Source organism: Gavia stellata, chromosome 2 (genome assembly GCF_030936135.1).
Source record: "Gavia stellata isolate bGavSte3 chromosome 2, bGavSte3.hap2, whole genome shotgun sequence".
NCBI classification, from domain to species: domain Eukaryota; kingdom Metazoa; phylum Chordata; class Aves; order Gaviiformes; family Gaviidae; genus Gavia; species Gavia stellata.
In genome coordinates this window covers 1,792,473-1,806,343 of record NC_082595.1, presented here as the reverse complement: position 1 = coordinate 1,806,343, position 13,871 = coordinate 1,792,473, and the positions used below count along the sequence as shown (strand labels likewise).

The following is a 13,871-nucleotide window of genomic DNA, read 5'->3' as shown; positions in this document are numbered from 1 at the left end:
GATCAAAATGATTAATTCTGGCTGTTTCTGGAACAGGCAGAATGACGTGAACGTGACCCGACAGCCGCGCTCTGCAGCAGCACCGTGTGCCCGTACGCCACAGGGCAGAGCCTCCGGCCGGGGATGTCTTCAAAGGGCCGAGGGTTTCATCAGCGCTGCCGGAGCCGGACACATCCTCCGCCGTCAGCTCACTGCCACCTACAGCAGCAAGTGCAGAAGCTGTCAGACTCAGAAACCCGAAGGAAGAAACGCCTGCACATGTTAAGTCAAAACACTGAAGGGGCTTTTTAGCAACTCGTTTATTTGGCCGCGTCGCAGAGGACGGCGTAGCTGAGGAAAATGGGAGAGGAGCCTTTTGCTCGAAGGCTGGCAGCTCTTGCTGTGATGGTCTTTCTAAGCTTCCACAAGTTATGTCTCTGTAGCTCAGTTTAGAAAACAGGTAACGAGTCCTAACCTTACACTGCGCTCCTGAATACAAACTCTTTGGTGCTTCTTACACTGCGGGGAGATCCCACGACGGAGGGAGTTAGTGGAAATCAAAACCACTGTTAAGCCAAGCCAGGTGGGTTTCTGTGATATTTGTTTTCTCTCAAGCTTTTTTCTTCTGGGCTGGGATGAAAATACCAATTTTCACTGAACAGCAGCAAGTTTCTGGTCCTTTGTGTCACAGAGAGAAACCAGAAAAAAAAACATTATTCAGGTTTAGCTATGAATGCTCCTGTTGGGCAGCACGGGATGGTCCAGAGCATTGCTTTTTGGCACTGAGCAATCAGTAGACCAAAGGCTTGTTGGAAAGCAGCACAGGAGGAAACAGTACGCTCTAATTCTGAACTCGCCAGCCAGAAGCAGTACCTTATCAAATCTGAGTATTTTGCCTGTCCCCTGCTATTTTTCTGTATTATATGTACTTACATTTCTTTCCAGGGTATCGATGGATCTGTATGAGGTGAGGAAAAGCCCTCCCTCAGGTTTGTGCCGGTGTTTTCGCTAATTAATTTTTTCAGTCAGTAACTCTGAAATGCAAGAGAAGCACCAGGCAGTGCTCTAGATTTTCTAGATGTTTGAAATAAATGCATTGAAAATGACACTTGAGAAGAATTCTGTAAGGCACACCACTTGCTTGTTGGGGAAGTGTTTGTGTGGGAGCATGAACCTTTTCTCGGGAAAGATGTTCACCGTTTTGGTGCATTTACAACCAGAAACACTTCTGAAATCCAAAGCTGCATTAATCCTTGGACACAGACACAGGCAGGGGTACTGCAAACTCTGCATTGTCCTCTGGCCCTGGACTAGAAAGATCACCTCTGTTCTGAGGCCATTCTATCCGATGGAAATGACCCGTCCTACAGTGGAATAGTTTCATGTTCTTTTTTTTTTACTGGTATTTGTTGGCTTCTTTTCTTGCCCAGGTTCTTAAGAAAGCTTCAAGCACTTCACCTGCTTGTTTCTGTTCTGTTGAAGGATCAGTCCGAGTCCTGTTTGTTATCCAGCTGTTTTCTGAAGGACGCCCTACGGACGCGTGGAAGTCTAGCCTTGCCAGCGAGTGCCCGTAGGGCTCTCCAGACACGGTATTGCTCCAGGCTAACCCTTTAGGTGGACATATCCCAGAGCAAGCGCTTGCTCCTGCTTAGCTCAGCAGGAGCTAAATAATCCCCAAACAAATGGGCCAAGTGTGGAGCTGGTTCAAGGTACACATAAGCTGTTGTCCTCTAACACAGATGCAGGGTATTTCTTTTAATTCTGGCACTACTGAAGACAGTTTATCAATAAAGTGTTTGGTGCTACTGCTGCTTTAAAATATTCCAGTTCCCCTTCACCAACCAGTGTTTATTCCCTACTCTATGTAACTCTACTTCAGTTGTGCTAGCACACATTTGTTTGGTAGAGCCACATCCTACGCCCCATCAGGGAACCGATCTGGTTTAACAAGAAATCCACAGCAATAAAAAAAGGCAAATAGGTGACGCATGGGGTAGACTTAGAAATGGCCGCATCAGTGCAACTGAAGCAAGACTGCAATTACAGTGAGGGGAAAGAACTGAGGCAAGAGTTGTTGCCAAAACACATCATTAAACTGGCCTATTCTCTCTTGGCCCACACTACCCTTGCCATACGACAGAGGAGCTTGAGTGTGTTCATCTAGCCGAAGGCTCTCCTGACCCAAACGCTCTGCGAGCCTTTACGAGAGCAGCAGGAAGCACAGGGAAGGCTTGCCACCCAGGTGGGACTGCTGCTGGAGTGGGACACTCCCAGCCCACACATTTATGCCAGCAAAACTTCATCATGTTGAGGTGACCTCCCAGGTGTGCTCCATTCCAGTTTCCTCATGAAACAGATTCAGTAAACAAAACCACTTCCTTTCCAGCCAGGGTCCACTCGTCCTGTCACAACCCCCATGAGATGCGATTTGCAGAGCCTCCATATCTCTCTACTCTCCCCCCCGCCCCTTTTTTTTAATTTTCCAAGACTCCCATACAGATGAAAATGTCAGACATGTCAAGTGCTTTACTGCCACCAAATGTCTTCTTACCTACTGTATCATTTGCTGCATTTAAGTTACTGCTCATCATATAAACCAGATTATACTAATGATAAGCTGCAAAACGCCAAGTTCACTACTTTCGGATCCCGTACATAGGTAAAGAGAGAACAGTTTAAATGTGCTTTAACAATTTAGCCCTCAAGTGCCATGATTTATGTTTTCAAAACACTGCGTAAAACAAATCCACAAGTGCTGGGTTTGTGTATGAGGGTGTAAATGCCACCACTGCAAATACCTCTCCATCCTTTCCATAACTCCTTGGGATGCTAACGAAGCTTATCTTGTGGATGTGAATTTAGGAGTTGGGATACTCAGTTGAAAGGATACCAAGGACTTTTATTTAACCACATCAAATATGCTAAATAGTCTCAAAACCATCTTGTGGGTAGAAAAACTGTAGCACGTGCAGTGTTTGTGACTTGCCTAGGCATCAGCTGCTGCCTTAGAGATCAATTCCGCACTTCCCAATTCCCACCCCCGGCCCTCAGCAGGGCCAAGCCCCGTCTCCTACGAACTAGGACCTACGCAGAACAACAGGACTGTGTCCCGGCTGGCTGCCGAGGGTGGCGGGGGGGCCGGGGCCCTGCAGCAATTCCTGCTAGCACAGGGCTCCCACAGCCCCTGCAGCGGGACACACAGACACGCACAAAAAACCCCCAAAACCTGCGGGGCAGTGAGCCTTCCAACGTCATTTTATAACAGAGCGTGCCTGGGAAAGGTCGCGTTGGTGAGGGAAGGATAAACCGTCAGGTTGACCAGCATTTTGGAGCAGCTGCACCAACACAACTGTTTTCACAGCTTGCCTATACAGTTTGTCAAGAATAAATCCTTCAGCTTTAACACCGTCTCTCAATCCAAAACTTCCAAGCATGAACAGAACAGCTTCTGAGGACAGAGGTCGTAAGATTGCAAAACTGACTGAAGTATCAGATACAAACTGCTCATGTCAAACATGACATACTACACGAGTGAACTGATTCCCCAGCATTTGAAGTCCATTTCCTACCAGTATTGCATGCAATTTGAAACTTAACTTTATGAGCCAAACTTCAGAACAGATGAACGGATGGTATGATGTCAGAACAGGAGAGAGATCATTTTTAATTTTTTCAAGCGTCTCTACAGGAAAATCTGGTAAGTATAATGTTCTCCAGCATACGGTGGTAAAATCTGAGGCACTGAACTAAACACACTTTAAATGCCTCTCAACCCAGAGAAGTGGCAGCTGCACCTGCAGCCACGCGAGCACGCTGCCCTCCCAGCAAGGGGCCCTCACCACCTCACAGGGTAACTCCCAGCACTGAGATGTCAGATGCTGCTTTAGGATAAAGCATCACCACTGCAGATATTTAAGTCCTTGGGAGACAATTCCATTGCTTTTACCATTGAAAAAGAATTAAAATCCATCCTAAATCTCCCATTCAGCTTCAGATGATTACTCTGTATGTTACTAACCTTCAGCAGCCAGCAGCAAGCGTACTTTATTCTCTTTAATTTCTTAAGGATGTGATTCTCTCTTTCCTCTCACTCGGATACTTTTCCAGAGCAAAATAAGTAAATACCCTTAATTAACTTCTTCTGAAAGAAGAAGCATTAATAATTTATATCATACTGATACCTGACATCCCACAGAAACTCACAGAACAGAGTATTTATTTACATTGACCTCATCCATATAAAAATATTCTTTTTATTTAAAGAAACTTCAGCTTTTAAGCCTGGATCATAAGTTCAATGTTTCTCATCTGACAGTTGTAACTGTGCTACCTGGAATACACATTAAAGGAGATTCAATATAAAGCTAAGAAAGGATTGCGATTCTTCTTAAAATAGGTGATGACAGTGTCATACAACCATTTTCCAGAAAGCATTCAGGTTCTTTCTTTCCATATACAGAGAGTTTGTTTTACCTGTTGCATTAAGACTTCTTACAGCCACTTGTAAGGCTTATCAAAAGATAGTAGTTTCACTCCTTTAATAGTGAATGCACTGAACGCACAACTAACTCACTATCTAGCAACTTACTCTGTGTTACGTTAATCAAACTTCATTAAGAATAGAAACAAAACCTATCCAGGGATGCCAAAGCGGCAGTACCGAATGACAACAGAATAAGAAAAATTTAAAAGCACACAGATACAAAATAATTTTTTTTAAAAATCACTTTTTCTTCCCTTTAGAGGGCTTTGCAAATAAGGCAGGATCAATCTGGTCTCTAGACAGACCTCTCACTGAAAAAAGCCTTGCCGCTCTTTCCTTTAAAGTGCCTCCACATTTCAGTCCTAAAGACATCAGTTCCACCTTCAGTTTATCTAAACCCAGGGCTTCCAGTTCTGCAGCAGAGTTGAATGCCAGCAAGTCTATCAGTTCCACCTCCTGCAAAGAGAAAAACATCCCATCAGTCTATTATTATTTTCTTCCTGATTGCAGGGGGAGGAACGAATATAGACAGAATGCTTCATTTTACAGAATACCTTCAATTAGGATTATCTCAAACTCCTAATTACTTAATAAAGTTGAGCAATGTCTCCGTATGTATTATATTGGATATTCTCCCCATTAGCGGTACTTATGCTACCCAGGCAAAGTATTACTGCATCATGCACAAGCAAACTGAAGCTAGCTAGCAGCCTCGTCGTAAAACGTGCAAATCTTAGCAGAGATAACACACCCAAGAGCGGGGTGAATGCCCAGGTGAGCTTCGTACCCAGTGCCCAACTGTGCTGCTACAATTCTACTCCTCGCAGCGCCTCTGCTAGCTAGTTAAAGGCTCGCTCTAACGTGTCCAGACAAGCCGCAGATGTGCTTAGGCTCGCAATGTACACAGCCTCCAAGACAGAAGCACTGGTCATTTTATGTGATATAAACACCGCTGAACTTTTAAAATTATTCCACTAGAATTAACACATTCTACTTGCAATAGAGGAATGCCGAAAGAGTAAAACAAAAAATTAAGTGGCAGTATTTAATCCTATTCCTCTGGAGACAAAATACTCGACACTGTTTTTATCCCCAGGGAAGTGAAGTACTCCCAAGAAAACAGAATTAAAACCAAGCGCCTGCCATCTCACCTAGGAGTTCAGTAGCTTAACCTTGGCTTCCAGAGGCATGGCAAAGCTAACAGCCCCTTTTTAGCCCAATGTAGAATATAACCAATATACCCCAAGCAGTTGCAGGGAGGAGGAGGAATCGTTATTTCTAATGCAGTTACACTGTATTTACAGAAATAGATATAAAAGCACGCTCTTTTTAGTAAGATTAACAAAAGAGCAAGTTGTGAAGCTCGTATCTCATCCTGCCATGAGAAAATGGATTAAAATTTTATCTTAAAAGGAAATTAGTATATTTGCAGAATAATTGAGGGTGAAAGGGACCTCTACAGATTGCCTAGTCCAAGCCCAGGGTCGTGTCCACAAAAGAACAGGGCAAAGATTGGATAATTCAAATGCTGGAATTTACTAACACAAGAAACACTAAGGCTAAACATTAACACACTAAAAAGGACACAAAGATCTAAGCCCGCTTTGTTCAATACTTAAAGCACGTATTAGTCTTACGGTACATATCATGCTGGAGTTCTCAAAGGGACTTCAGAGCAAGTACTACCAGCAGTGGGAATGAGACCGCTCCGTTATGAACTCAGCAAAAACAATTAACGCCAGCAGAATTAGAACCTTTGTCCTGCTAAGCATACAAAAAAAGACTGGTTGCCTCATTATTCTCATCCTACTTTTAAAAAAATCCATCAAGGACTATGACAAAAGTATTTCCACCTGCAATAACAATCTGCCACAGCATTGGTGGAGTTTCCTGTTCTAGGAATAGACAGTGTCACAAATACTGAGCAAAAGGTAAACAGTGAAGAATGGTAAACATCCTGTTTAAAATTTGCCAGCTCTAATAGTACAGTAGATGACAAAGTTCTAATTTATCAGATGACATCCTTGGTCTTTTTTCCATTTAACTGTATTAAACTTTCACTTATCAGAGTTTAGTCATTGGCAGTGGCAACTGATGGTAGACTTTCTGCTCAAGCTGAATAAAGGCAGAAAATCCAAGTAACTCCCTAGCCCGAGAAAAAAGGGCCACATTTTGTTTTACTGCTAGAATAAGCTTAGATTCACTACCCCCCAAAATGTTTAATAGTAATATTATGCAAGGGACAATGAAGCACAAGTATTGGCACCTTTTACTGCCAAATATTAGTGGGGCTTTCATCAGTTCAGTAGGAAAAATCTATATTCTCCCTTAGCTGGAAGACTGATCCGAAGCCTCTTCAGCAAAAGAATCCCAGCTATCCTCCTGTCAATCACCAGAGAAGGAACCTCATGGCCAGCACAGCTCCTGATCTGGCTGAGGGCTGTGACACCAACCCAGACTGCCAGCAGAGATAATGGAGACCTCCTTCCACCACGAATACACCAGACGATCAATTTTAAACCCACTCTTCCACCATCCTTTGCAGTTCAGACAAAGCCCGTCATTTATACTAATCCTGTCTCTCTAGTGAAGGTCAAATTATGTTATAAGTAAGATTAGCCAAATTGGACAGTGTTTGGTAATGTCTCAAAAAATATTGGTTAGGGTCTTTCATCCTACAGAAGGGGTTTATTTTCCTTTTTTCCCCTCAATGAAGAATTTTGGATCCAGAGTGTATCTATTTATGCAGAAGGAGAAAAAAAAAAACCAACAAAAAAACCCAAGGGGAAACATGGATCTCGGGAAAGACAACACTAGACAGCCAAGAGCAACTGCATCTTAGTAGAAACTCTAAGACTATTAAAAACTTAATCTTATAAAGTTCTTCCCTGACCCATTCTACTTAGCATCTCTCAAGACAATGCTACCATACTACAATTCAACTTTCTCCATGGAGACACTATCAACCAAGAGCCTTCTTTGGCTGCAGTTTCCATTAACTTGCTACATTCCATTTTCATAAGGCGTATGATGCATCTCCAGTTAAGCTGCTTTTCCTTTTAACCTTGGGATTTTTTGTGCTCTGAATCAAACTCTGGAGATTCTATTAGCTTGTTAGGGAGACTATGATTCTAATTCAAGCACTTATATCTAATGCGTTGAAGTCATAGGATACAAATCCCCTCCCCTTTTCTGCAGTCCACAAAGGGAAAAGTGATTGAGTAAAAGCAGCTGAAGAAAAAGACAGACCACATTTTGTACTGCTTCATACTTACTGTGCTCTGTAACTGGTTCGGTTCAGGTTCCTTAGAAGAAACATTTTCTTGCTTCTCTTCTTTCAGGGCTTGGGTTACCTCTTTCTCTTCTTGGGCCTCTTCCTTCAGGGGCTTTGTCATTTTACTGTTTTCATCAGCTGCAATTTCCGTTTGCCCACCTGCGTGTGTCTCTCCTTGCAAACCTCTTCCAGTACCTTCGGGCTGCTCCAGTGGTGTCGCAGTTGTACTGGTAGTGGGACTATCCTCTACCGAATCCGCAGAGCTGCTTGAACATTCATTTGAATTTCCAGTATTTTCATTGTATCTGCTGCCTGAGGGACAACTTCCGTCAGATGCATGAGGGGAGTCATCTTCACTGTCATCCTCACAATCCGAACTGTCATGATCATCCAATCCTTCCAATCCCAGCCTGGCACAATCAGTACATTACTAATGAATATTCATCTATTTTCACTTTTTTAATTAATTATTTTTACTGTCACTTTCCTCTTTCCAGAACTCACTTCAGTGAGCTGCAGTGAACTACTCTAGCAGCTATTTAGGATAGTTTAGTAAATGGAAGAGCTGCTAATATTGAACAGGACCCAACACCCCCCGAAAACAGGTATCTTTTTACAGCATTCTCAATACAGAAATGCGTGCTACCTATTGCTACTCCAAACACCACTGAAATCATTAAGGCATCTCTTTCAGGTTACATTAGGTGAAAAATGCCAGGAAAAAACCACAATTTTAAAGTTCATTGTAAACATAACTCATTAATGAGAAAAAGGGCAATGGGAGGTAGTAGAATATCACCATATCAGAAGGTGGGGTGGGGGAGAAGGGTGTCCGTTTTTGCAAGTAAAGTTTGTCTGCTCCAGCTGGGACAGAATGACATTAACACAGCAACACTTACTTTCAGTTCTCCGATTTAATCGGTTCAATTTACTTATTCCTATTTAAGTCTACATCTCAGATAAGATGTTGCTTACTTGTATGTACCTAACTTTTTATCCTGTTCAAGGCTTAACACTTGAGTATAAAAACAAGGCACAATGCTCACCAAAAGCATTTTCTTTTTCGAGATTTTGTTCCATTCTTTCCAGATTCACCTGAACGTTTCCGACTGTTGCCACTTTCTGGTGACACTATTTTGCTTGAAGTAGCCTGCAATCCTTCAAAACAAAGTTAAAAGTCTACTTTATCAGTACACAATTCATATATGTTGTAAATTCTACTTGTCTTTTAATTTCAGATGCAATTTAAAATACTAACTGAAAATAATCTCTATTGGTGCACACTTATGTAGACTCAAAAGATTCAAAAAATAAACTCAGTAGCAGCAAAAGCTTTCCTACACAGCTTTACTGAGGCATAGAGCCAATTAAAACTAGAGTCTTGAACTGAACTCTCAGGTTCTACATCCTATTCAGCCTCAAGTTCCACTATCAAGCTGCCAGCAAGGGAGCAATCTGTGGATAAATAAAATAACTACAAAGAACAGTAAGTGAAATTTTGTAGTTGGAGTCAATGTCTAGTTTTTACGTACGACCTGTTTATATTTTATCATTTCCCTGAAAATTATTATGTAATTCTTACAGCTCAACTAGCAACACTACCTTCACAGAATTTTGCTTTTATTATGAGATGACACTGTAGCACAGCAAGATGAAGCATCACTTGTATCTGTGTTAGGCTGTTCAATGCCATTCAAGAGAAGCAGCAGCCAAAGAGGAAAAATTAAGTGCAACAAATTTTACTGGAATTTAAAATTTCATTCAGTTGAAAGAGTTACTGTCAGCAATTTTTTTTTAATTTTCATACTGGAGTGAGGCTATAGAGACTTTTAGTTTCCTTTATTTTTTGAGGACAGAAAGGGAGGTTAAACTGCAATACCTTTAAGGACTGAATCTTCTAGTCGCTCAGCCATTTCATGACACTGCTGCTGGTAGTCCGGATTTGTGAAAAAGTGCTTTGGCTCCGCAAGTTTCCGCTGCAGCCTTTCCAAGCGCCTTTGCTCTTTTTCCGCTTCCCGTTCTGCTTGCTGCTTCACCCATTCAGCCATCCTGCAGGTGACAGAACCACGAAAATGAGAGCATTTCCAACACTTAATGTTGTATCAGTTTGTTGCAATTACTGAATGCTTCTAACACCTGCTAGGATGGGAGACAATGGGAAAAGACAACTGACAACACCCAGGAGAATTACTGAGGGAATAGATTGAGATTCTGCTACAGAGAAGTAAGTAAAGTTTATTTTGGAAGCCAGAAACAGCAGTAAGGTCACATATCCTCAATATCATGGTCTTGCAGCTTCAGAGAAAAGAGCTATGAGAATTCCAGATGAGAAAACCAAGAGGTGCAGAACAGTCTGTCAGAAGCAGGCTGCAGTACAATCACCTCTATTTTGCAGCAATATAATTACAGTCCGAAGAATCCTGTGGGCTTCCAGTCTATCTGTGCTTAGGGTTTCACTTTTGTTCTGTTTAGTATTCAAAATACAATTTCATTGCTACAACAGCCTGTCGTTGGACCTCTTTTGTTAACAGTGAACTACACGGTCAGTTTATTTTGTAATTCTAGCTGCTAAGAAAATGCCTTACGCTTTTTCGTGATTGACGTCTCGAAGTCTCCTTCCACTGAGATCTCGGCAAGCCTCTCTATTTGTTGTCTTTTCAATCTGAGCACCAAGTGCTCGCAGCATAGATCCAAACCCTGAGAAAAAAGTAATCAAGAATTAGCTAAACAGAAACAAATGGAGATGAGCTAGCAGACAACAAAATAATTAATTATGGAAAATGAACACAGTGAATTCAACACTTTCCTCTCCCTCAATGCAACTGAAATAAAGGGCAAGTTGAAAGTTGCAACATGCTGGAGAACTGTCACTGGGTGAAATGCTGAAACACTAAGTGAAGAAAAGGTATCCAGCGCTTACCACTCATCTCATTTTTGTGCTCTTGATATCACACCAGATGGACTCCAGATTTACTAGTCCCCCCCAAACTTAAATCCCCTTCTAAAAACCTAGCAAAAAATAAAATAACTTTTTTAGGAGGTAGCCTTAGCTGCTTCATCAAGATGATCATGCTGTACGATGTTACGCTGGAGAGCCCCCCTCCAAACAGATTTCTATACAGTCCGCAGCCACGAATTACTCATAGGCAGGACTGCTGATTTCTCTCACTCAGTCCCACCTTATGTTGTCTCTGGCTGGAGAAAGACACTTGTTTAACTACCTCAAAGAAACACAAGGTGGATTCATATTAATATAATCCTTCAAGCAATTTCAAAGTGCCAAGCGCTGTTTTTTAAACCAGAAGCTGAACAAATCTATACTTTTCAGTGGCCCAAAAGTACCTTTAAGGAGTGTTACAAACAGTAACCAATCCAGACAGCCGACTGTATCATGAGGCAGAAAAAGTATTGCGTTCAGCTAATAAAACTAATTGCTGCCATCAGCGAGGAATATTTTTGTAGCTCACGAAACATGCTATTGAATTTTACCTTCTGAAGAATGAGGACCTAGCTGCTACACCTAGCCAGGCACGCGCCCAAAAATCAACAGCAATGCATTCACTAAGGTCGCACGTGCTGAATTAGGTCTGATAATGAAATGCTCAGTTCGCTTCTAAGCCTGCATGATCTGTATCCCCTTGAGATCATACAGTCTCTACAGTTCCGACTTGTGTTTGTTTGCCTGTTTTTATCAGGCTTTTAAGATATAAAGTCGAAACAAAAGGAACACTTTAGGAAGCAGACAAAATTGTTACAGAATGATTTTGAACTGACCCCCATGGCACATCAGCAACACGGAGTGAATCACAGAACACGTACCCGGTGTCATCCCAGGATAACTGAAGCTGACGGACAATAGGTGAGGAAGAAGCATCCTGTACTACGAACTTATGCCACATGCACCACTTTTAGGGCACTTAAAGAAACCACAATACCTCAATAAGCTATAGGAACAACATTTATCTCCAGTTCTATCTAAAACTGAAGAAGGCAAAGTAAGCTGGGGCAAGGCTGCACAATTATTCAGCATTTTAGCTCAACAGCTGGAAAATTCCGAGAACTGGATTCAAAAAGCAAACATACCGCTTCTAATTACACTCAAACACTCTGCTAAACTTGCTTCACCCATCATGTTCCATTTTAGGGAATGCCCACATTGTCAGTGGCTGTATCGTTTTATATGATTAATATACATCATCTGTAACACAGTTAAAATATTTTGTCAACATAAGGAGTCTTAGATTGAATTCTTTAGTTCTTAGGCTACTGCGATCTTGGCATTTATATGTTCTTTTCAAATAGGTGAAGACAAAATCAATTAGGTCATAGAACACATTCACATCACAGAGTATTTGTACCTGGAATATTTGCTCTAAGCAACCATGAATGAAACTCAGAAACCTAAGAAGCCAGGTGCTTTTAAACACAACTTCAACTCTGAAGTCACTCGGATGCACGTTACAGATTTCTACTAGCAGAGGTAAGCTGACCAGGGATGCGAAGAAGAACTATGCCAGCAACGTTGTTAGCTGAACTGCAGCTCCCCTGGTCAATTCTCAGCTTTGCACGTAGACTCTGGCTTCAGCTCACAGACATTACATCACAGTCATCCACATTACAAGAGACCTCCTAATAGATCAGGACTGCTGCTATCAGTATAGACTACGGTATAATAAAAGTTTTTTAACCTAAGAATCTAAACAATAACAAGCAGTTAAGCAACAAACCTCCTTTTCCACCACAAAGTCTCGGTTCCAGACTATAAACGGCTCCATTCTGCAACACATCTTCAGGGTTAACCAGTCGTCCGTTACATTTCACGTACAAGCTTTCTTCAGGAATATTCTAAAAAAACAGCGAAATTGAGTCGTATGATCGACTGAAAATGAAACACAAAGTAAATCATTGAGGAGTAATGTTTCCTTCCTTCCTATAGGAAGAGAGGGGAAGCAGAAATCAGACGACCCTAAAAGCACCAATGTTATCTGTGGCGCTTCTTTTCACTCCTGTCTACCCAGGGATTAAACACACTCTGAATCAGCTCGTAAACACGAACGGGGAAAAGCCGCGCTACGGGAGAATTCACACCGAAGGTTCAAACGCTCTGTATTAAAAAAAAACCAAGCAAACCCGCATTTTTTGAACGGTAAAGAATCTAGAATTGATATATTCCATGTGTACATATAAAACACACGTAAGAGGCCACAGGACTCTCTCACAGCAAACCCTCCCGCGCAGCTCAGCGGCACCCAGGAGAAGCAGCGCCCACCGCCGCCACGCGCGACAGCCCGTCGGTGGCCCCGTCGGTGGCCCCGTCGGTGGCCCCGGCGAGGCCTCGCGGCGGAGGCAGAGGCAGAGGCAGAGGCGCGGCCTGCTAGCCGGCCCCGGCAGCCCAGCGCCCGCGCCCACCCGCCTCCCGAGGCCTGCGGGGACGCCACATCCCCACAACCGCCCCCGGTTCCCCCCCGCCGCGTCCGCCCTTCGCTCACCAGCGCCCGAGCGCGATCGCGGAGGAGGCGGCGCACCGAACCGCCGCCGGGGGGCAGCGGCCACGGCCGCGCCCGCGAGGCCGAGGGGTCCCGCACCAGCAGCGCCATTGCTCCCAACGGCCGCCGCGCCTGCGCCTGTGACGACAGCGGCGCGCGGTCACGTGACGCGAGCCGCCGCGGCCGGGCGGGGGCGGGGCGCGGCCGCTGAGGGCGGGCGGAGGCCGCTGAGGGCGGGAGGCCGCTGGGGGCGGGCGGAGGCCGCTGAGGGAGGCAGGAGGCCCCGCTCACCACCCGGCGGCTCTCGGCCCTTCTCCGCGTCTCCCTGAGGTTTGGCGGTGCGTGCGAGGTCTCCGCCTCTTTCCTCGGGCGGTTTGACTGGGCTGCTGATCGCTGTGAACTCTTTTCCCCTTAATTGGAGTTTTTCAGAAGGTTTCCTACTTGCTGGGTTTCTGGTTTTTCAAGTGCTGGAGGCTCAAACTGGACATAAGGCAGCCTGGATTTCTGATGTTTCGGAGTCAATCTGCTGTTTTGGATTTTTAGGGACCGAAGTTATCATTTTTACACCTGAAAGGTGTAAGGCAACCTGTATGTCTGATATTTCAGAGTCAGTCTGATGTTTCAGCCCTTTTAGGGAACAAATTTACCA

At 43.6% G+C, this 13,871-nt stretch overlaps 1 protein-coding gene across 1 annotated transcript; it reads right to left on the bottom strand.

The window, feature by feature from the left end:
* Positions 1-4,216: 4,216 nt before the first annotated feature.
* LOC132321958 (splicing regulator SDE2-like) lies at positions 4,217-13,333 on the bottom strand. The gene is made up of 7 exons (XM_059835497.1): positions 13,226-13,333; positions 12,464-12,581; positions 10,322-10,433; positions 9,616-9,785; positions 8,783-8,894; positions 7,738-8,146; positions 4,217-4,918 (listed from the first exon to the last, which is right to left on the bottom strand). The coding sequence occupies exons 1-7, from the start codon at positions 13,331-13,333 to the stop codon at positions 4,703-4,705; spliced, it is 1,245 nt and encodes a 414-aa protein (XP_059691480.1). The 3' UTR covers positions 4,217-4,702.
* Between the last annotated feature and the right edge of the window lie 538 nt (positions 13,334-13,871).

What these genes read in the sequence shown, in the direction of transcription:
- LOC132321958 (XM_059835497.1), bottom strand. Translation starts at nt 13,333, where the DNA reads ATGGCGCTGCTGGTGCGGGACCCCTCGGCCTCGCGGGCGCGGCCGTGG. An exon ending in GACGTCAATCACGAAAAAGC is followed by an intron (nt 9,786 to 10,321) that starts GTAAGGCATTTT and finishes TGTCACCTGCAG; the next exon opens with GATGGCTGAATGGGTGAAGC. An exon ending in CGAACCAGTTACAGAGCACA is followed by an intron (nt 4,919 to 7,737) that starts GTAAGTATGAAG and finishes TTCTCTTTGCAG; the next exon opens with GAGGTGGAACTGATAGACTT.